At 41.6% G+C, this 22,329-nt stretch overlaps 1 protein-coding gene across 1 annotated transcript in view; it reads left to right on the top strand.

The window, feature by feature from the left end:
- Positions 1–22,329, top strand: part of ALPK2 (alpha kinase 2) — a 76,004-nt gene that overhangs the window by 40,754 nt on the left and 12,921 nt on the right. Inside the window, 6 exon segments of the mRNA XM_050943509.1 lie at positions 3,373–3,520; positions 8,729–8,856; positions 8,957–8,992; positions 16,017–16,291; positions 16,414–16,502; positions 18,526–18,743. Of these exon segments, the coding sequence (XP_050799466.1) occupies positions 3,373–3,520; positions 8,729–8,856; positions 8,957–8,992; positions 16,017–16,291; positions 16,414–16,502; positions 18,526–18,743 (894 nt within the window).

Genomic DNA, 22,329 nt, shown 5'->3' with positions numbered 1-22,329 from the left:
AGGGCGTGGGGGAGGAGCTGTCTGGAGGGCCAGGGGTGGGGTGCTGGGCTGTGAGGGGGTGAGGAAGATGTGTGTGCTGGGGCACTAGGGAGTGGGGGCCCTGGGCAGGGGTGGTGTTGTGCAGGGCACTGTGCATTTGTGGCAGGGTCTGGGGAGGCACTGGGCATAGTGGGTCCAGGGGGCTCTGGTCATAGGATATCAGAGGGCTGTTCCAGTGTTGGGTGGGGGGGCTCTGTGGCATGGCATGGGCCTACCTCTAAGGGGAAGGGGCACACTTGCAGCACAGGTCTGGGCGGGCCAGTGTGTGTCTGGCAACTGCTGGTTTGTAAATAGTGCCTTCACACTGGGCTGGGTGGAGCAGGGCTTCCCCTGCCATGCCATGCCCCTGGCCAGCCGTTCGTTCCAGGGACTGGCCCCCCTGCACTATGCTCCATTGCCCCTATGGGCACTGGGCTACATCACTCAGAGATGTGCCTGTGCAATGTAGCTATGCTGACCTACCCCTCACTGTAGATGCAGCTAGTTCAATGGAAGAATTCTTCTATCAACCTAGCTACTGCCTCTCAGAGGGGTGGATTACTTGCATTGATGGAAAAACCCCTTCCGTTGATATAGGCAGCAACTACACAGCAGTGCTACAGTGGCACAGCTGCAGTGATGTAGCAGTAGAGCTGGATCTCTGCTTTAACCAATCACTTATTCAATTGAATGCATTCCTGTGTTTATAGGTGATAGAAAAGATGTCTTCTTTGCATGACAATTTTTGCGCTAGCAATGACCTTAAAAGGGGATTAAGGGACATGTGCTGTAGCAGACACAATAAATGACTAGTTCTGGTTTGGAACTTTGTGCAGAGAGGTCTGTTGTACAACTGCAGTCCTGTAAATGTCTGTAATTAACAATGTAGGCAAACCAGAAGTTACAAGAGGCCCTAGTTTCAGAGTAGTTACAAGAGGACCTACTGCATTAAGAAAGAGGGAAGAATGTGTCCTATCCTCAAATAATGTAGGCCATATAGAATGTAGGTACTAAAAACATCTGTTTAGGTTCTGTATATTTGTTCTGCAAATGTCCAGGCATACAGCAGACTGGGCAAGTTTTATACACGTGTATCTGATCCACTTCGATTTAAACTGTATGTTTGTAATCTATGGTTACTGCATGGAACTAACGTGAACATTTAGTATAGTATTGATGATCGGGTGAATCAGTTCTGGTGTAGTAATTCTCTTCTTTTCAGTCCATAGAGGAATGGCTTGTGGTTAAGGTTGGGAGTTAGAAATGCCCTCAACTTATGAGTAAAAAGATGGGGGCTTTGTTTGGGGAGGGTGGTTGTTTTTGTTTTTAACAACAGCGAACTCCACGTGGAATCTGAGAATCAATCTGCTATCTTTCCTCTCTCACATCATCAATAGAAATAAGGAGTCTGCTCACTAACTAGGGTGACCAGATGTCCTGATTTTATAGGGACAGTCCCGATATTTAAGGCTTTTTCTTATATAGGCACCTATCTGCACCCCCCTCCACCCCATCTGATTTTTCACACTTTCTATCTAGTCACCCTAGGTGATAAAGGAGTTTAGGCAAAATCAGTGCTACTTGGGTAACCACACTATGTTCACATTATTACACCTCAGTGATACCTGTGCAGCTTTATTATAGTTTAACTGACTGGCCCTCTAATCAGGGAGAAGGTGTGTTGAATAAGAACATGCTATGCTTACATTACGGCTTTTTAAAAAAAAATGTATTAAGGCAAAGTTAAAATAAAATTTTAACATACTACATTGTACATTGCTTATAACTTATTCAGGATCAGGACAATATTCAGAGAACCTGGCTAAAGATTCCAGCTTGCTGGCTGGGGAACCCTCCTTCTGAATATGCTAGAAAGAGTGACCAAATGTCTAAATACCTGTCCTCTTGTTGGCATTTCTCTAGTGTACATACTTGATGGGAAAGCTTTTCTATTGCATATTTTACTATACCACAATTCCACAAGAGGGATTATGCATTTCCAATCATGTACAATAAAAAGTCTAGCTGCTAACAGTACAAAAGAAACTAATTTGTCCTTCTGTTTAAAATGTATTAAGTAAGCAGGTCAGGGGATCTCTAGGAAGCTGGCATTTTGTCGTAAGAGGATCTCTTTAATAATTTCCTCCCCAAACTATCTAATTCCTGGACACAGCCACCACATGTGCACAACAAAGCCTGCCAACAAAGTACCTCCCTAGTAGCAAAAGTATGTTGGAACTTACTTAACTGGAGTCAAATGCTATCTAGATAATAATTTATAAAAAAAATTTCTTTAGGGGCCACACAAATTGTAGATGTATATCCCCTTTCCCACATAGAGACAAACTCATCCAGAACAATTTCTTTGTCCAGATCCATCTCCCATCTTTTCATCTGTGTTGTTTTCTTATCAATGTCCTTTTCAGTCAAAACTGTATATATTTTAGAAATTAAATCTTTTGTTCTTGCTTTCTCCTGCGTCAACTCCTCAAATGTGATTAAAGGCCTAAATAGGGCCACCTAATATCCAGCAAAATCTTTGACTTTTCAATATTGAAAATACGGGATCTTTATATTATTTACATTATTATATCTCTTTTGGTATTATTTCAGATCAGGACCCAAGAACAGCTGTCTGAATTGAGTAATCACAGCTCTTACCAACAACGAACAGTCACTTTGATATTTCCTAGGGATATTTTCCTTATTATTAATGAAAATAGCTAAGGGGAGGGCCTTGGCAGTAGAAATTTAGAAAATATGTCCAAAGCCACTAAGGTAGTCTGGATGAATGAGTGATATTTTGTTTTTGGTGACCTATATTTCATTTTAACCCAATCATTTAAAATATCTCCAGTCTTGTTCTCATTTTAGCCAGTGTTTGCATGTTCAATTATTAACCCAACAGATCACATTTCTTATTATGATGCATAATAATAAGCCAAATTAGGGAAAGCTAGTCCATGCCTCTTTGTAGGCTTATACAGAATGTTAGAACTCACCCTTTGTCATTTGTTTCCATAGGAATTTTAATAGTGCATCCTGACATGTTTTTAATGTCATTTCAGGGATACCCAACAGGGATGCATTGAAACAAAAATAATAACTTTGGGAGAACATTCATCTTTACCAAGGCTACCCTACCTAACCAAGAAATTTCATACTTGTTTCATTCCTCCAAGTCTTTTATTATTTTATTCCACATTGGAGGGTAATTTGCCTTAATATTTATTCCTAAATATTTTACAGTCTTTTAACAGTTTAAATTTGTGTAGCTGACATTTTGAGGTCCCTCTAAAAATGGCAAAGTAGTAGTAGTATTTTCTGATTCTTAACTGGATATTTCATTTCAAGCCCCCAAGTTACTGAAGAAGATCCATGCTGAGCTGTTCCCTGATTGTTCTGGAAATATTAAATTATGCTGTCAGTTTGGGGAAATTCATGAAGACTCCATCGTTACATGGATTAAAGATTCAAAGTTACTAGCTCGAGTCAACAGAAGGTAAGGAGGGATCCTAACTGGCACTTCCTGAAATATTTTGAGATTATCTTTTGTGGGGGAAAATTAAAGGGTCTAATGATAAACTCTTGGTGAGAAAACTGTAGAGCAATGACTGGGACAATATACTGGCTAAAACAAAGTAGCCAGAGTTTGCAGAGTGTATTAACATCAGACATTGTTTCCCTCCTTCAAGGTAGTTCCTGTCTGCTTGCTTTAGCTGTTTCATTCTGTTCCCAACAGACTGTCAACTACTGTACAAGATCATGCAGCTGGGCCAAACGATATAAACAAGTCTGGCTAAGATATGAGAAACTGGGAGATATGCATCTCCAAGGCCTAATAAAAGCAGCTTCTTCGAGGAACAGGAGAGGTTACATCCTTTGAACATTAAGTTCTGTTTTAAATGGCCCTTTAAACTGACAAGGGTTGGGTATGAGTGAAAATTATCTGACTCCTTAACCCAGCCAATTAAATTATATCAGGATGACTGAGCAGCAGTGTACTGAGAAAAGTGGAAAATGAAAGTTTTATCTATTCAGGAGAGTTAGGCACCTAGCCTCTTTTCAGAATCCCACTAAGCATATGTAGGCACCTAAATACCTTTACAAATATGGACCTTAGTCCCCAATGACTTTCAATGATACTTAGGGCTTCTTAGTACTAACGTGACTTTTGAAAATGGAGCTTCGGAGCCTAAGTCACATGGGCACTTTTGGAATTTTTACTCCCTCTTCCCATCTCTTCAGCCCTTTCATTGTGCCCTTTCAATCTACCTCTCCAGTCTGTCAGGGTACATTTACACTGCAGGACAGCTGACTGAGGCTTGCATGGCACAGGCTGTGAAGCTATAAAATTGCAGTGTAGACACTCACCAGGTCTCAGGGCCCAGACCTGGTGAGTGTCTGAGCTCAAACAGCTAAGCTAAAATCTGATAGCCCTGCAGCCCAAGCCCAGTGAGCACGAGTCAGCTGACCCAGCCTCTGAGACTTGGCGCCCCTGGGGTTTTTTTATTGCAGTGTAGATGTATGCATAAAATCACAGAAATGTAGGACTGCAAAAGACCTTGAGAGATCATCTAGCCCAGCCCCCTGCAATGAGGCAGGACCAAATAAACCTAGACCTCGTACCCATAGTCTTGTCACCATATAGACAGTATGCTTTTCAGTTTACAGCTTATCATAGTCTGTACACTAATACAATACCCAATACAATGGGGCCCCGATGCTGATAGGGCATCTCTGGGCACTACTGTAATACAAATAACAGAGCCGTAGCGAGCACCCTCCGTACCCTCCAACCGGAGGGGGCCCCGCAAGGAAGGGGGCCCCTAAAAGTGGCAAAAAAAATGTAAGGTATAACTAGGTAAGTGACATTTATTGATGCTATTGCACAATCCATGTCGGTTTTACTGACAAAACCGTGAAGTCATTATGATACATCATAATGCTATTGGCTACATCAGTTGTCTGTCGGTCAGCTTTGAATTTTTGTTGGACCCATTCAAAGAATGTGTATTTGCGTTCATAATAGCGGTCGGCAGATAAATGTTATTAATTTAGTTGTTTAGTTTTTTATCATTTCCAACGCAGAAGCGTGCTTTGTGATGTCTAAGAGAATGTATAAGAGCGGAGCTAGTAAACGAAAGGCAGCAAAAGATGCCGAGAAGGAACTTGAGAAAATTCCAAAGTTGTCAACGTATTTTGCATTGCAATCCAACGTACAGGTACAGACACATGAAACGGACAGCGCTAGCAGTGACGAATCGTATCCAGAAGTATCCAGAAGTGCTTCAAGTGAGGTCGAAGGTGAAGCCAGTTATTCTACCAAACAAACTGTGACAGATATTCCAGCTGCTGCCGGGAAAGAAGTATCTGAATCTGAACCACTAACTGATGATCCAGGAGATTGGCCGTCTATAATATCGGACAGGCAAGTGTGTGACATTGTTGCACATGGCCCACCGCAGCAGAATGAAAGTTACGAATTTCCATTTAACGAGGAAAGACGGAGGTTCACAAGTACTCATTTCTATCGAACCATGGCAAATGGTGAGAAAATAAGACGTTCATGGTTCATGTACTCAGTTCAGAAAGATGCCATTTTTTGTTTTTGTTGTAAATTATTTGGCACTGGAGACATACGGCTACGTCGTGGAACATCTGCTTGGAAAGCACTGTCAAAAAGACTTCAGCGGCATGAAACAGGCAAAGGTCATCAAGACTGTATGGTGAAATGGTTTGACCTTCGGTCAGGCATAGTAAACTGTACATCTATTGACCAACTCGAATTGCAGGCTTTTCTGAAAGAAAGAGATTTCTGGAGAAATGTTGTCAAACGCATGGTTGATGTCATTATTTTCTTGTCTGAAAGAAACTTGGCATTTCGAAGAAGTAATGAAAAGCTTGGCGATCCTTCGAATGGCAACTTTTTGGGACTGTTTGAATTGCTTGCAAAGTATGATACTGTCCTTAGCGAACTTTTACAGAGGATTAAGAAGGCAGAGACACATGTTCAGTACCTCAGTCCACAGATCCAAAACGAGCTGATTCAACTTGTTGCCAGTAACATTCAAGAGGCCAACGTAGCGCAGCTTAAAAAAGTAAAATATTATTCAGTTATTTTGGACTGTACTCCCGACGTGTCACATGAAGAACAGATGTCTGTGGTATTATGCTTTGTTGAATACAACGGTGAAGATGGTGTCAATATTCGTGAAGCGTTTGTTGGTTTCCTTAATGTTCATGATACAACTGGCGAGGGCTTATTGGAAGCATTTCTTGAAAAGACAAACAACTTAGGAATAGACATTGCTGACATGAGAGGCCAAGCTTATGATAATGGCGCAAATATGAGAGGAAAGAATAAAGGAGTTCAAGCCCGCATGCTAGAAATAAATGACCGTGCCTTGTATGTACCATGTGGAGCTCACACTTGGAATCTTGTGATCTCAGACGCGGCAAAGTCATCGAAATATACCATTGACTTTTTCGGTCTGATTAACAGAATATACGTTATCTTTTCTTCTTCACCTTCACGTTGGGATATACTTCAAGAACATATGCCAATATCTGTTAAAGGGTTATCGGACACTCGTTGGGAATCAAGAATTGATGCTGTGAAGCCATTGCGTTATCACCTTGAACAATTGTGCAATGCTTTGTCATCTTTGCGAGAATATGTGCTCGAAAAGAAAGATGGCAATACAGCAACAGAAGCCGGTGCGCTTTTAGACCATGTTACTACGTGGCCTTTTGTTCTGACTGTGTACACGTGGTACAATATACTATTTCATGTCAATAAAACCAGCAAATTAATTCAGTCACCAGATGTGTCAATTGACGTACTGCAGGCAGAAGTTGGTGCTACAATGAAGGTTTTGGAAGACTATCGAAATACAGGATATAACTCTGTGGTCACAAATGCACGTGAATTAGCAGAGCATATGGGTATTGAGCAGGTGTTTCCAGAAACCAGGGTGCGACGTAAGAAGAGAATGTTTGATTACGAATGTGCTGATGATTCGAGTCGTCTTTCTGCCGAAGAAAAATTCAAATCGCAGTTCTTTCTTGTTCTCACTGATCAGGCCATATCTTCTGTTTCGTTGCGATTTGAGCAACTCATGGAGTGGTATAAGTTGTTTGGATTTCTGTACAACGCTAACAGCCTGAAGCAGTGTCACAGAGAAAATGAACTGGAGAATCACAGCAAAAATTTTGAAAGAAAAATGGGAGACATTGATGCCAACGAACTCATAATGGAATTGAATCGTTTTATTTATGTCATCGAGAAAGAGAGAGGACTTGTCACAGCAAACAATTTTTTAATGTACATATACAAGAACAGCCTTCAGGAGATATATCCGAATCTTTGCATTTGCATCAGAATTCTTCTGACCACACCAGTTACTGTCGCGGGTGCTGAAAGGAGCTTCAGCAGAATGAAACTGATCAAGAATATCCTGCGCTCAACCATGACAGATGACAGGCTTTCTGCGCTTGCCGTTATCTCAATCGAAAACAAGATTGCCAGATCTCTGGACTATGACGCATTGATTAACCAATTTGCGGAGAACAAGGCTCGAAAGAAGCGCTTTGCGTAAATACGGACTACATGTACACTGTAGGTCTATTATACATAATATAAACCCTGTATATTGTATAAAATAAATACCGCATTCCAGTTTCTGCATCGTAAGGGGCCCCGGACATATGTTCGGAGGGGGCCACGTTCTTTGTTGCTACGGCCCTGACAAATAGTAAACAATAAAGGTTAAGAGAGAGGTATTTGAGCCTGTGGGTTTGGCCATCTTGAACATCATTGTTCTTGGAAAGCAGCCCTTCCCTAAATAGCATTACAGCACTAAGCAACAACAATCCAAGAGTGCATAAAAATGAGGGTTAGCATAGCTGAGGGCATCTACTAGTAGAGTAACTGAGCAGGTCCCCAACACTCACCAGAACACATTAGATGTGCCATTCTTAGCTCCTCCAAATGATGCTGTGGAGTGGCAAATATATAATATGAATGAAGAGGTTGGCCTTCAGCACATGCTTAAAGTTGAGCATAGGCTCAAAGATAAAATATAAGGTGCCAATATACCAGCCTTAGTCTCACACACAGTCAAATTCAGCCCTGATGTTAGCAACCTTTGTGTTCTCTTTCATGTCAAAAAGTGGTCCATACCAATATCCAATAACTATACATGTTTCTTTGGAAGGACGCACTCTATTTCCATGCAGAGCTGTTCTGAATGTCCAATCAACGGTATTTGTTTCTTAGTCTACAGGAAAATATACTTTACATGCTATGTTAAGAGACTACAGAAAACATTCTATCTTATGACTGCTGGTGTCATGTTCCCCAGTACACATGCCCTGCCTGCCGTAGCATGGTTACCTGTGAAACCAATATGAATATTAGAAACTGATAAGAGCTTCTAATACTGTAATATAATCAGGTTCTATGTAGGTTTGGTAGAAGTATTATTTTCTCTCAGGATATGATGAAAAAAAATCTACTGGGCTATACAAAACAGGCTGAATACTTCCAAGTGGGATTTGAAAAAACATATCAAATCTATTCACATCCTCTCTGAATCATGCTCTTTGCAGCTTCATTAAGTCCAAAAAATTGGGTGGTTCTGAGTAAGTTGGTTAGAAAAAATGTTTTAAAATACTAAACTGCAAATGTTAACAACTTCTGTTCCAGTGCAGGGGATGATTCACCAGTGTCTTTGGCAATACTTCAAACTAGCATAAAAGACCAGGGATTGTATTGTTGCTGCTTGAAGAATGTTTATGGAAAGGTGACTGCTGAATTTAACCTGAACTCTGAAGGTAAATCCCAGCACATTGGCTTTTAAATGATAAGAACAATGACAGACGCCATTTGAATTCTGTGTCACTACAGTATCGCTTTCCTTTTGTTCCCTTGCAGTATTGAAACATCTTTCAAGTTATCAGGATACTGAAGGTAAATACAATCATTGTTTGTTTTAAATACCTGCCCTTACTAATTGCCACACTTTTGTCAATAAAATATAAATAAAAATCAACAATAAATTTATAAGTATAGATGTTATTAGGCTCCTGAAGGTAAAGGACCAGGTTTGTTAGTTCTTTGCATTTCTCTGGTGATGCAAAGCAGCTGTTAGCTTGGTTTAACTATCTGGTTATCATTATACAGCTGCTTTGCATCATCAAAGTGGGCTGATTGTTTCAGTGAATCTGGCCCAACATATTTCATTTCTCTTAATGTGCAAATAAATGATGAGCAAAGTTGCAACTTTAATGATGGTCCCAGAGATGAACTTATGGAAAGAATTTTCAAACAAGATCCAAACAAAAACATGAACAAAAAATATACATATTTACATGCACAATTGCAGTGGTTTCATATGTAAATCAAATTGCACTTGCAAATGGTAAATTAGGTGCCTGAACAGCTATGTTCAGGTCAGATCACCCAGTTTGCACATGCAGTCATGATTCTAACAGTTCACCCTCCCTTGATCAGAGGAATGAACTGTTGTGTGTGATGCTGGCTGTTCTAGAATTAGGAACAGAATCATTCTTTGCAACACATCTTTTCAGTGAAGAAGTAATGTCTTAAATTGTCTCAGGGGAAATTAGTGCATCCACAAAAGCTTGCACTCATCTCTTGCATGCCAGAACAACTCCATTTACACACACAAGTCAAAAGATACATAGTAGGAAAAACCCAACATTTTTAAAAAATACAAACCTTGTTTGGGATATTAACACTCAGATTTACAATTTCTATAGAATTATAGAAATGTTGGGCTGGAAGGGACCTCGAGGAGTTACCAAGTACAGCTCCCTGCACTGAGCCAGGACCAAATAAACCTAGACCATTGTCTAACCTGTTCTTAAAAACCTCCACTGATAGGTTTTGCTCAACCTCCTTTCATAGGCACCGACTCCGTGGGTGCTCTGGGGCTGGAGCACCCACGGGGAAAAAACAGTGGGTGCTCTGCACCCAGCGACAGCCAAGCTCCCCTCACCCCCACCTCGCTCCTCCCCCGAGCATGCCCTGTCACCGCTCCTCCGCCTACCTCCCAGCACTCCCAGCTGCCACCAAACAGCAGCAAGCTCTGGGAGGGAGGGGCAGGAGCAGGAACATGATGCACTCAGTGGAAGAGGTGGGGCCGGGGCGGGGATTTGGGGAAGGAGTTGGAACAGGGGAAGGGAGGGGGTGGAATTGGGGCGGGGACTTTGCAGAAGGGGTTGGAATGGGGGTGGGGAAGGAGTGGGAGGGGTGGGACCTCATGGAAGGGGCAGGGACGGTGACAGAGGGGGCGTCAAGCACCCACCGGCGGGAGCAGAAGTCAGTGCCTATGCCTCCCTTGGAAGTCTATTCCAGAATTTAACCACCCGTTAACTGTTATCAGGTCATCCCTTCAGGCAGGGGTGAAAGTAACTTAATGGACTTACTGGTATGCAGGGCAGCTGGGTTCTGGGCAAGGTGTGTGGGGGAGCTCTGGGCCCCCAGAAGGGGCGGGGCCTCAGGCAGAAGGGGCGGGGCTGTGGTCAGACTCCCCCAGCCAGCCCTTCAGAATTGCCCGGCCTGCACCAACCCAGGCTCCGGTAGTGATTTAAAGGACCCGGGTCTCGGCCGCTGCTGCAGTAGCTGCCCCTTTCCCCCTGCCCCTCCCCATCAGTGGCCCTGCTGGTATGGTCAACTATGTACTAGCAGCCACTTCCTTACTGGTACGTCATACTGGACCGTACAGGCTTACTTTCACCTCTGCCCTCAGACTTCTTTTCCCAAGACTAAACATGCCCATTTTTTAACCTTTCTTCATTGACCAGGCTTTCTAAAGCTTTGATCATTTTTATTGCTTTCCTCTGGATTCCCTCCAATTTGTTCATATCTTTCCTAAAGTGTGGCACCCAAAACTGGACACAATACTCAGTTGAGGCCTCACCAGTTCAAAGTAGAATGAGACAATTACCTCCCACATATGACACTCCTGTTAATACATCTCAGAATGTTATTAGCCTTTTTCACAACTGCATCACACTGTTGACTCATGTTAAATTTATTATCCGCTGTAAGCCCCGGATCCTTATCAGCAGTACTACCACCTAGTCACTTATTTCCCATTTTGTACTTCTATTTGTGCATTTGATTTTTTTTTCCTAAGTGAAGTCCTTTGCACTTGTCTTTATTGAATATCATCTTGATTTCAGTCCAAATTGTCCAATTTGTCAAGGTCATTTTGAATTTTAATTCTGTCCTCCAAAGTGCTCCCCACTTGGTGTCATCTGCAAATATTATAAGCTTATTCCCCACTCCATTATCCAAGTCACTAATGAAAATATTGAATAGTACCAAACCCAGGACAGACCCCCGCAGGACTCCTTTAGATATGTCCTCTCTGTCTGACAGTGAACCATTGAACACTACTCTTTTAGTACGGTTTTTCAACCAGATTCTTCTCCCTATTATTGTCCCTTTCCAGTCTCCCTTACTATAACTAAATATGCTTGAAATATCTTCCACCTTACTATTTGTAAAGAGGTCATCTTTCTTTTTTTTATAGTGCCCTCATTTTTTCTGCTCCATCACCACAAGGTGTTACATACAAATCACTGCACCCAATTCTGTAAAACTTTTTTCCTGTCAAATGTTTTGGGATACACCTTGTAGCTATTTCAGATCTATATAAAGCTAACCTGTATTTTATAACAAACAAAAGTCCCCTTGTACTTCATCGTGGTGACCCCAAATGTTCTTGGCCAAAACAAGTTTGGCCAGAAAATATCTGTCAGTCCTGTGTTTCCCTAGTGTGCTTATGAGTGTCATGTGGGACTGTGTCAAAAATCTTACTAAAATCATGATATATCATGTCAACAGCTTCTCCCTATCCACTAGCCCACTAACCTTAAGGCAGTAATTCTGGATGATTACTTAATCATACAACAAAATCATCATAATATATATTCCAATACAGATCGACAAAGTCATGTAGCTTGATTTTCAAAAACTCTGATTAACAGTGGTGAGGGTTTTTGATCACATAGGTGCATATTCTAATCCAACATGCACAATGCATCACATATCTTGGTGAATGCACTTATCACTAAAATTCAGGTCTGGAGTTTAAACACTCCGATATTTGGGAGCATCTGAGCAGAGGATTCAGCCCATTTGACCCATTTTATAGGTAGGGCCAGTTACAACAGTCAGATCTGGTTTGGGATTTTAATTTTTTCCGAACTTCAGAGGTGTTCAGCTCCAGAGTTGTGGCGGGGGTACTAATGGTTACGTATCTGTAGGTCTGATTGTTCTCCTTAACCTCTGAGGATTGGGCAAGAAGCAATGGGCTTAAATTGCAGCCAGGGTGGTTTGGATTGGACATTAGGAAAAGCTTTCTAACTGTCAGGGTGGTTAAGCACTGAAATAAATTGCATAGAGAGGTTGTGGAATCTCCATCATTGGAGATTTTTAAGAGCAAGTTAAACAAATAGTTGTCAGGGATGATCTAGAAGATAATACTTAGTCCTGCCATGAGTGCAGGTTACTGGACTAGATGATCTGTCAAGGTCCCTTCCAGTCATATGATATTATCGTATATCCAGTCGTAGTGTTTCCAAGGTGCAGCCCAAGACACAACACTCATCAGAGATTAAATGAGCTTTGACCCTGAATCCTCTTTTATTATACCATTAATACATGATAAATCATCTTTTCCTCTTGCACCAGAAATGCCTTCAGACCTTATAGATCAGTCATCAGTGCAATATTTCTTGGACAGTTCTTTCCCATTATGCATTGCCCCTTGCTGTCCTAATAACGGCAAAATTCCCCTTAAAGCTAATGGGAGTTTGCAGAATTGTGCCTTTTATAGAATTCCTGTCGTATAAAACAGGTTGAGTTAAATGGACAGATACTTTTGATGCATTTGGTGCACTGTCACTTCACACACAGTAACTAGTGAAATACCACCGCAACATGTCACAGTAATAAAGGAGGAGAAAAAAAGAGGCGCAATAAAATATTCTGGCATAAAATCTTCCAGTGCTATTTGAACACATGGTATTTGCAAGTTGTCTGCTGTGTAACTTTACCCAAGGAGAAGGGCAAGGATGAAGATCTGGAATATTTTCCCTATGTGTTATCTTTTATTTAATCAGACCGGCACATCTTGCTACGCATGTGCTAAAGATAGACAACGCTTTGCAAATTGGTTTATCATTTCTGAACATACTGTACTAGTCAACTACTTCATTCAGATGGTTGATTTTTTTCTTGTTTCTCTTTGTGGAGTAGAATTAATCATTCACTTCCTCTTTAAAACAAATGGAGGGCTTTTCATCTAGCAATGCGGTATAACTTGATAAAAGAACTATAATTGGAGATAAGGAGCCCTTTTATTATAGCATTGTATATATACATACACTGTTCATTCTTTGCTTCAAAGGGAGTCAAAGGTTTACATGTCTAAATCGGAGATAGTCACTTTTGCAAGCAGAAAGACTTTGGACTGCACACTTAGGGCTTTAGGTTTTGGCATAGAAAGTACGCTTATTAAGTTTGCGGACGATACCAAACTGGGAGGGATTGCAACTGCTTTGGAGGACAGGGTCAAAATTCAAAATGATCTGGACAAATTGGAGAAATGGTCTGAGGTAAACAGGATGAAGTTCAATAAAGATAAATACAAAGTGCTCCACTTAGGAAGGAACAATCAGTTTCACACATACAGAATGGGAAGAGACTGTCTAGGAAGGAGTATGGCAGAAAGAGATCTAGGGGTCATAGTGGACCACAAGCTTAATATGAGTCAACAGTGTGATACTGTTGCAAAAAAAGCAAACATGATTCTGGGATGCATTAACAGGTGTGTTGTAAACAAGACACGAGAAGTCATTCTTCCGCTTTACTCTGCGCTGGTTAGGCCTCAACTGGAGTATTGTGTCCAGTTCTGGGCACCGCATTTCAAGAAAGATGTGGAGAAATTGGAGAGGGTCCAGAGAAGAGCAACAAGAATGATTAAAGGTCTTGAGAACATGACCTATGAAGGAAGGCTGAAGGAATTGGGTTTGTTTAGTTTGGAAAAGAGAAGACTGAGAGGGGACATGATAGCAGTTTTTAGGTATCTAAAAGGGTGTCATCAGGAGGAGGGAGAAAACTTGTTCACCTTGGCCTCCAATGATAGAACAAGAAGCAATGGGCTTAAACTGCAGCAAGGGAGATTTAGGTTGGACATTAGGAAAAAGTTCCTAACTGTCAGGGTAGTTAAACACTGGAATAGATTGCCTAGAGAAGTTGTGGAATCTCCATCTCTGGAGATATTTAAGAGTAGATTAGATAAATGTCTATTAGGGATGGTCTAGACAGTATTTGGTCCTGCCATGTGGGCAGGGGACTGGACTCGATGACCTCTCGAGGTCCCTTCCAGTCCTAGAGTCTATGAGTCTATGAGTTTTCCTCTCTCGCTTTTCATTAACACAGGAGAAGTTGTATGTACATAGAGAGATGAAAGTAGTCCTCACTCTACGTAACTCTGCAGTAGGGTGACCATTTAGCAACTGTGGAAAACTGGGATACTTTTCCCCCCACCCTAGGGGGCAGGGAGTATAGTTGCCTATATAAGACAAAGCCCCTAATATCGGGACATCTGGTCACCCTATTCTGCAGATCTGAAATACAGGTAGAATTTTTAGTTCATTTTCCTCTACAAACTTGCCCTTTTCCCCACTTCAGTTTTTAATTTTACTCTTTTTGTATTTCCCTGCTTCTTCTTCCTCCAATATTTTGTCTGTATTTTCGTGGTAACATTATTCCACACATTTAGAAATTGAAGTCAGTAGTTTCGCAGTTTTATTCAGTTTTAACAAACTTAAGCAGATGTTCGTCATCTCAGTGAAACCTATAAAATCCACAGGTGACAGTTTGAGAAATCATGGTTCAAATTTATGCCTAGTGTCACCCCCACTGAAATCAAAGCAGTTACTCCACAGATGAATGTGACACAATATTTTATGGAGAACCTGAGTCTACACAAAACCACCTGTGGAATAAAAAAAGTCATAGAATCATGGAAATGGAGGACTGGAAAGGACTCGATAGGTCATCAAGTCTAGTCTCTGCACTGAGAAATGACCAAGTATTACCTAGACCATCCCTCCTAATCTTCCTATTATCTTCTCTCCTTTCTAATCAATCTTTAACCTATAGCTTACTGCTTTAAAACACAACTATTCAAGATACATGATTTAGCATGTAATTCTGCAGCTCTGGGACTGATCTGAAAAATGTTATTGATGCTATAATTATTATGTATACTATGGTAGTATCTGGTCCAGATTGGGACCTCCTTGAACCAGGTGCTATACAAGCACACAGGTAAACATGGTTTCTGCACTGAAGAAATCTGAAAGCTAAAGTTAATTTGTAAACATTGTTTTTCAAATTGTAAAATAAGCTAAAGCAGAATTGACAACACCCTCACGTCTTCAGGCTTTTCTAAAAAGATTAGGCCTCATTTCCAGGGAGCTTAGGTGTGCAATCACACATGCAAATAGAGCACACCCTAGCTGTGTGTGTATTTTGTAGGCTCAATGGCCCAACTTTCCTGCCTTCTCACAGGAACAAAAAAATTGAAGCAAATCACACCCATCACCGACTTCAGGTTCTCAAGCAGCTGTAGTGGCTTCACGTACATTTGAGGATCCAGTTCAAAATTGCCCTTCTTGTTTTTAAAATCCATTGTGGATTTGCTGCAGCCTACCTCATGGACCTTATATCTCTCTCTTTCCCTCTCTGCTCCCTCAGTGAGACTCTCTGTCCCTCTCTGTCCCTCCATAGTGTCTCGGTATTCTCTTCTGCAGTCTTTCCCCATCTGAACAGCCTTCTTTCCACCTCTTTCCCCTATTTATTTTCTTTTCACTCTTAACAGTCTCTTTCTTTGCAATTTACTGTGTATATGGAAAGATGCTGTACAGAACACAGTTTCATTGTGGTTTAGGTTTGGAAGAGATTGAATTCATTCAGCTCATGTTCAGAGAAGACTTCATCAGCGATAGCTATTTTGGTGGCAACCTACATGGAAGAATTGCAACGGAAGAGTTACACTTTGGTGAAGGGGTGCACCGGAAAGCATTTCGAAGTAAAGTGATGCAAGGCCTAGTGCCTATATTCAGCCCCGGTCATCCCTGTGTTCTTAAAGTGCACACTGCTATTTCATACGGGACCAAAACCAAAGATGAACTTGTTCAGAAGAACTACAAACTGGCAATGCAGGTAAACTCCATTTTCTTCTGTAAACAAACATTGTGGGAATAGCTAGTTTTGAAATGTTCAAACAGCTGGCTGTGTTAAATGTTTTCAGTAACGCTGCATTGGCATTCCTGTTTATAACATAGGAATGCTATGTTCAAAATACCGCAAGAGAGTACGCCAAGATATACGCAGCAGAAGCAGAATCTTTGGAAGGCTTTGGAGACGTGCCAGAGTGAGTATGTATATTATTCTGAGCTACACTGGCCATCTGGCTCCTGGAAAATATTGCTGGGGAAGAAAAAAACAGACATGCTGAGAAAATATGAGGTACCACTGCAGTCATATCTTAGATCATACTTGGTAACGATGAAATGGTAAGAATGATTCTTTCTTCCAATTATAAAGAAAAAGAGTAAACTCCAGTGAGTAGCGGAGATTCAGAAGCAAAGGGCCTAATTCCACTCTCACTTATAGTGATGTAAAGACTAATCCATATATGTCAGTGCAAGTACACCAGTGTAAACTCAGTGGTAGACGAGAGTCAGACCCCAAAGCTTTCAATTAAAAATAAAACCTAGCAAAAAACCCGTAGAATATCTGAAAGCTGGTACTAAGCCTCTTCTGTTTAGGCAAGTCACTTGAGCCCATCTGTGCGTAAGCCACAAAGTTTAGCTCTGGTTCTGGACTCTTCTCATGTTTGGGATGTTCATATTGAAGGATTGTCCCGGTGTAGAGAGCGGGTTTGTCTATGTATGGAAATCAGGTGAGTAGTTTTAGTACAGACCCATCGCTGCACCTCAGGATGGGAAGTGACACCTCGTGAATTTTGCAACAGATATCTCAGATCTTTTTCAAAGGATTTGCTGTTCCTGTGTATGGCTACCATATATAGTCAGATGCCCAAAAGATGGTTGAAATTCCACCTGTCCATGACTCATCTCAAGGATAAACCTCACATGCCTGTGAGCAGCCTAAGTCTTCATCTCCTTGTAGATGACATAAGATATCTGCTTCAGCTGCATCTGAATCACTGAAAAAGATTAGAGTGGATGAATTAACTTTTTCCCAGTAGTCTCTCTATATATAGTGAAAGATGATTCCATTTGGATCCCAATCCAGAAAACAGTGAAATAAAACATTTATATGCTGACTCAAAGTGAGCTGAACATTAAGCTAAGCCCTGGCTTTGTCCAAAACAGCAGGTGGTTTTGGTATCCACACCATGTCTTTCCATCTTTACTAATTAGAATAATTTATATACATGCCATTCACAGTAGCAGCTATTTCATACAGCACCAGAAGGAAAGAGGAAGGCTGGACTGCTTCCATTTGGTTACTCTGTATGCAGTAAGCGTGCTCAGCACAACTGGTTTTTATTTTCGCTATAGCTCTGAGATAAAAGCAAGCAATGCTGTAACACTGAGTTTTAGGGGAGAAATCACCTAGGGTCTGGCAAACCCAGCCCACGTTCATGGAAGGCTTTTCAAACCTTTTGGCAAAAATAGCCCAAGTTTTGAGTTTGGAAAACTAAGTGAGTTTTGCCTGGTTTTGATTTTCCAGGTGAAATTTCACCTGAAGTCAGCTGAGGAGTTCTGAACTAAACATAATTCACCAAAATTCAGGGATTTTCAGCTCCAAGGCTTTGGCTTGAGCCAGTCTGTACTAAGAATCTAATGATCCCTCTAAAAAGAAGTTCTTATATTTCCTCCTCTTGTTGTCTGAAAAAAGAGTTGTTTTGGTCTGAATTTTCAAATGTGCTAACTAACTTTGGATGCCTCTGGCTTTAGGTGCACAAATTGAGAAACCCAAGCCCTGAAGTGCATCAACACTGATCACAGATAACATTGCCATGGAAGCCACTGGAAGATAAAAGGGCTCAGCACCTTTAAAAATCAGGCCTTCTGTTGTCAAAAAGGCACCATAAAAACAATGCACCCAAAAATTAGTGAACACTTTTTAAAATGTAGGTCTTCATTTTCAGAATGTACAAGGACAGCATTAGCAAATATGCTTTGAAAACTTAATGCAGAAGGGTTTAGATTTGACCCAATAAATGAAAAAGAACTTACATAATTTGTAGATCACTGCACAATAGAAGGATCTAATTCCTATCAAAATGTTTCCTAGTATCAAACTTGACTCAGCCCTAGTATCTTTTCTACTGACTGTTTGAAACTGCATGTTCCTGGACAAAAAGTCTCTCTCTTACACTTTCCCTGACTGAGATCATTAAGGCTTATTGGGTTCGATTTCAGGATCATTCCTGTTTTCCTTGTTCATCGTCCTAAGAATAATATCCCTTATGCAACCGTGGAAGAGGAACTGATTGGAGAATTTGTGAAATATTCTGTCCGGGATGGCAAGGAAATAAATTTCATGAGAAAAGACTCAGAAGCTGGTCAGAAGTGTTGCACCTTTCAGCACTGGCTGTATGAGAAAACCAATGGAAATTTGCTCGTTACAGATTTTCAAGGTGAGAATTCTGATCCTTGTGACAGTATGCGACAGTTCTGCCATGCTATCACCCTGACACCCAATCACTCAGTATCGCAGTGACTGGACAGACTTTCATAGTACGTCTATGGAGTCAGTGGCGGTGCGCCTCCCTGCCTGGGCTGACAGATTTGGGGTGGGGCTTTGTGCTAGCTAAAAAATCTGCACTGAAGTTACAATTTGGGCAGCAGCTCAAACTCTGAAGCCTAGGGCTGAGGGTAGTACACTTGAAAGCGCTGCCTACACAGCTCTTTTTAGAGTGCTAGCACGAGTCTCGCCAACACATGTCCATCGCCCCAGGCCGGAAATCTCAAGGCCACAGGCTATGTAGATATGCCCTCAGGGCCTCATTCCAGCACAATTCTATTCTTTGTTGTTTTCAACATACTGAACTTGCTGAGCATGGTCATGTAACGTTGACTGACCCTAGTCATCAGCAGCCAGGATCGAACCTGAGAGCTCTTGACTTAATACATGATCCTCTACTGCATGAGCTAAAAGATATATGTCTCTTAGCCAAGGCTGTAGCAAGCTCATCAATCCCTAGCTGGTGTAGCTGCCACTAGAAAGGGACAGAGCGCCACGCCAAGCAGGCATGGGTTACTCTCACTCGCTAACCTCCTCACATAAAACTACTTCCCTTGGATGAGGACCAGAGAGATTCCTGTTGAACAGATCATGTCCAGTGCCCTGGCTGCACACCTGCTAGCACACTTACTGTCTCTCTCTTGAGTACTTTTTAAATTCCTTTTGTGGCTCTAATATTTAATTCTTGACGTTTTATCCCCCCGCTCAGAATCTGAATCCTTCCCACACCATCAGACATCACCAGCAGTATCCATAAGGCTCTGCCATCCCTGTCTATCGTGCTGTTTGACAGAATGGCTCTCCTGTTGTGTTTCTATAACTCAGCTCTTTTACAAGGATAGGTTGTTGGCCTTTCGCTCAGCCAGTGGGCTGCTTTTTGTCTGGTCCTTATCCTTTGACCTGTCTGTTGGGTAGTTCTAACAGAAGTTAAAACTCCCACCATCACAGCTCCCAGGGTCATTGGAACATAGAAGCCACCCCATGGCATCAAGTATAGTCCCCTGTAAAGGACAGTATTATTACTGAGCATTATAACCCAGACTAGGAGTTGTAGGTGCTCCATACCTCTGTATACCAGGCCACGTGTTTAGGTGTCTAAATATGGATTTAAATGCCAGTCTTCAGGCACCAAAGTTGGAACATTTTGTCTTGAACCTTTATTTCAGAAACACAATGTAAGTACCTGTGTACCTGGGGCAGCCCTCACTTAAAATGCCAACATCAGGGCAGGCTGCAAAAGGGAGAGCAGATAACCACCAGTTTTGAGAGTAACACTGAAGTTAAACTCACCAACCAGTCACAAACTGTGCTTCTGATCCCCCACTCTGGTTATCAAGAAGCTGAAAAAAGAAATCACATAGCGCCCTTTATTACATTCCAGTTCTCTGGCTCCCAATCAGCACCTAGGTCCAGTACGGTGAGAAGTTATTAAAAACTTTGCTCACTATACAAAATGTTCTTCTGACCCCAAAAGACCAGCCACATTACCAGGTCAATATTAGTTTGGATCTTACCCAAAATACCACACTGCCAGCCAATCCTTTAGCATCTAAAACTAAAGGTTTATTCTAAAAGGAAGAAAGAACAAGAAGAGAGTTGTTAAATGTTAAAGCACCCAGATAAATACAAAGACCTCAGCCTCCATAGATCAGGTTCTTAGCAGTACTGGTGAGTTTGCTGGCTTGAAAGTTCCTCTGGAATACATCCACAACATGGATGAGTCATTCAGTCCTCTGTTCAGAGCTTCAGTTTGTAGAAAAGTTACTCCAGAGGTAAGAAGCAGGAATGAAGACAAATGGAGATGATGCAGCTGCCTTTTATATTCTTTTACCACGCAGCTTGTACTTCCTTTGTACCAAACACAAGCTTTACAGCACATGGTATGGAAAAGCCTTAGAGTTCTGTCTATAGGCATGCCCCTACATGCTGTGCGGACTCATCAGGTGTATTCTCTGGTTCCTTTCAATGGGTTCATTGTACAGTTGATTACTCTTGATGGGCAGTGCTGATGGCAGTCTTTCTGGGGGTGTCACCCAGATGCACAGCACAAGTTTGGAAATACAGATATACCCTACATATCTATAACTCACAATAGAAAGGTGATACAAACAGATAAATACGATCATCATACTTGGCAAATCATAATGTTTTCACAGATACCTTACACAGCATATCTAGCACGATTCATTGCAATTTTATAATATTGGCATTAATAATAATAATATAAAGTGTGTCACAATTCCACAGAGCATCACATGTGGCATGTCACTAGCAGCTCAAAGGCTTTAGCTGCCTTAGGTCATGTCTACACGAGCGAGCTTACAGCAGCACAGCCATACTGATGCAGCTGCGCCGCTGTAAGATCACTTGTGCAGCAGCTCTATGCTGATGGGAGAGAGCTCTCCCATCAACATAATAAAATCACTTCAACGAGTGGCGATAGGTATGCTGATGGGAAAACCTGTCCTGCCAACATAATGTTGTGCACATGAGTACTTATGCCAGAGAAACTTTTGTCTCTCAGAAGGATATTCTTTTCATACCCATGACCTTAGAGCCTGACCCATGCCCACTGAAGTCAAAAGGAGCTTTGTAATGGTTGCAAGAGAAGGAATTTAGGGCATGAGAAACCCTTTGAGCACACAGAACCCATCCATTCAGTTGGCTGTACTTTATCTAACAGCAGGAGGACAAAAGGGGCAATCTGTCCCCTACAGATATTAATGATGGAATTAGTAACCATGGGGTGAAATAGCATGAAGCCTGTTGCACCACTTAAACATTAATATAGGGATAGAAGTGCTGCCCCTTTCCATTGGCTGTCCCAAACACCTGCTTCCTTTGCCGGTGCCTGGAGTTGGCCCTGGTTCTCTGGAACCCTAGGCGGCTCTTCCCCTTACTCCACCAACTGTTTGGCTTGTGTTATACTCTCTCCAGCCCATTGTGGACTTATAGTACTCTCATCTGAGTCTAACTGTGTCATTCCTGACTTGCTCCCACTGCTCTGCTAAGCATGCTGCCCTTGCAGTGCTCCTGGTTCTTTCTGGTCTTGGTAGTGAGAGGCTGGAATCAGGAATCACACCTGAACCTCTTATGCAAACCAGGAAATCACATGGCTCCAGCTTCCAATGAATTTGTTTGTACAATGCCTCGCACAATGGGGCCCTGGTTCATGACTCCTACGCCCTACTGAAGTACAAACAAAGAACATCATTCACGGGAATTAGCTAATTAAATGATACCTTGTCAGTATAAAAATATCTGTAAATTACTGTTATCAAAAACTTATTTTAACAGGCTTTTTTGCCTGAAATAACAATTCGAACTAGCATTATGCCAGAGGAACCGCAGTCAAATTATTAAATAGGGACATTGGATAGTCTAAAGTATATTCTTTTTTAGTCTAATTGAAGCACTGAGACCCACCTGGTAATTAAAAAACATCAATACTAATTACAAGTGCCTTTGGCAGAGTGACT

Source organism: Gopherus flavomarginatus, chromosome 3 (assembly GCF_025201925.1).
Source record: "Gopherus flavomarginatus isolate rGopFla2 chromosome 3, rGopFla2.mat.asm, whole genome shotgun sequence".
NCBI lineage: Eukaryota > Metazoa > Chordata > Testudines > Testudinidae > Gopherus > Gopherus flavomarginatus.
Note: the sequence above shows the minus strand (reverse complement) of the source record. Positions and strands in the feature narration are given on the sequence as shown.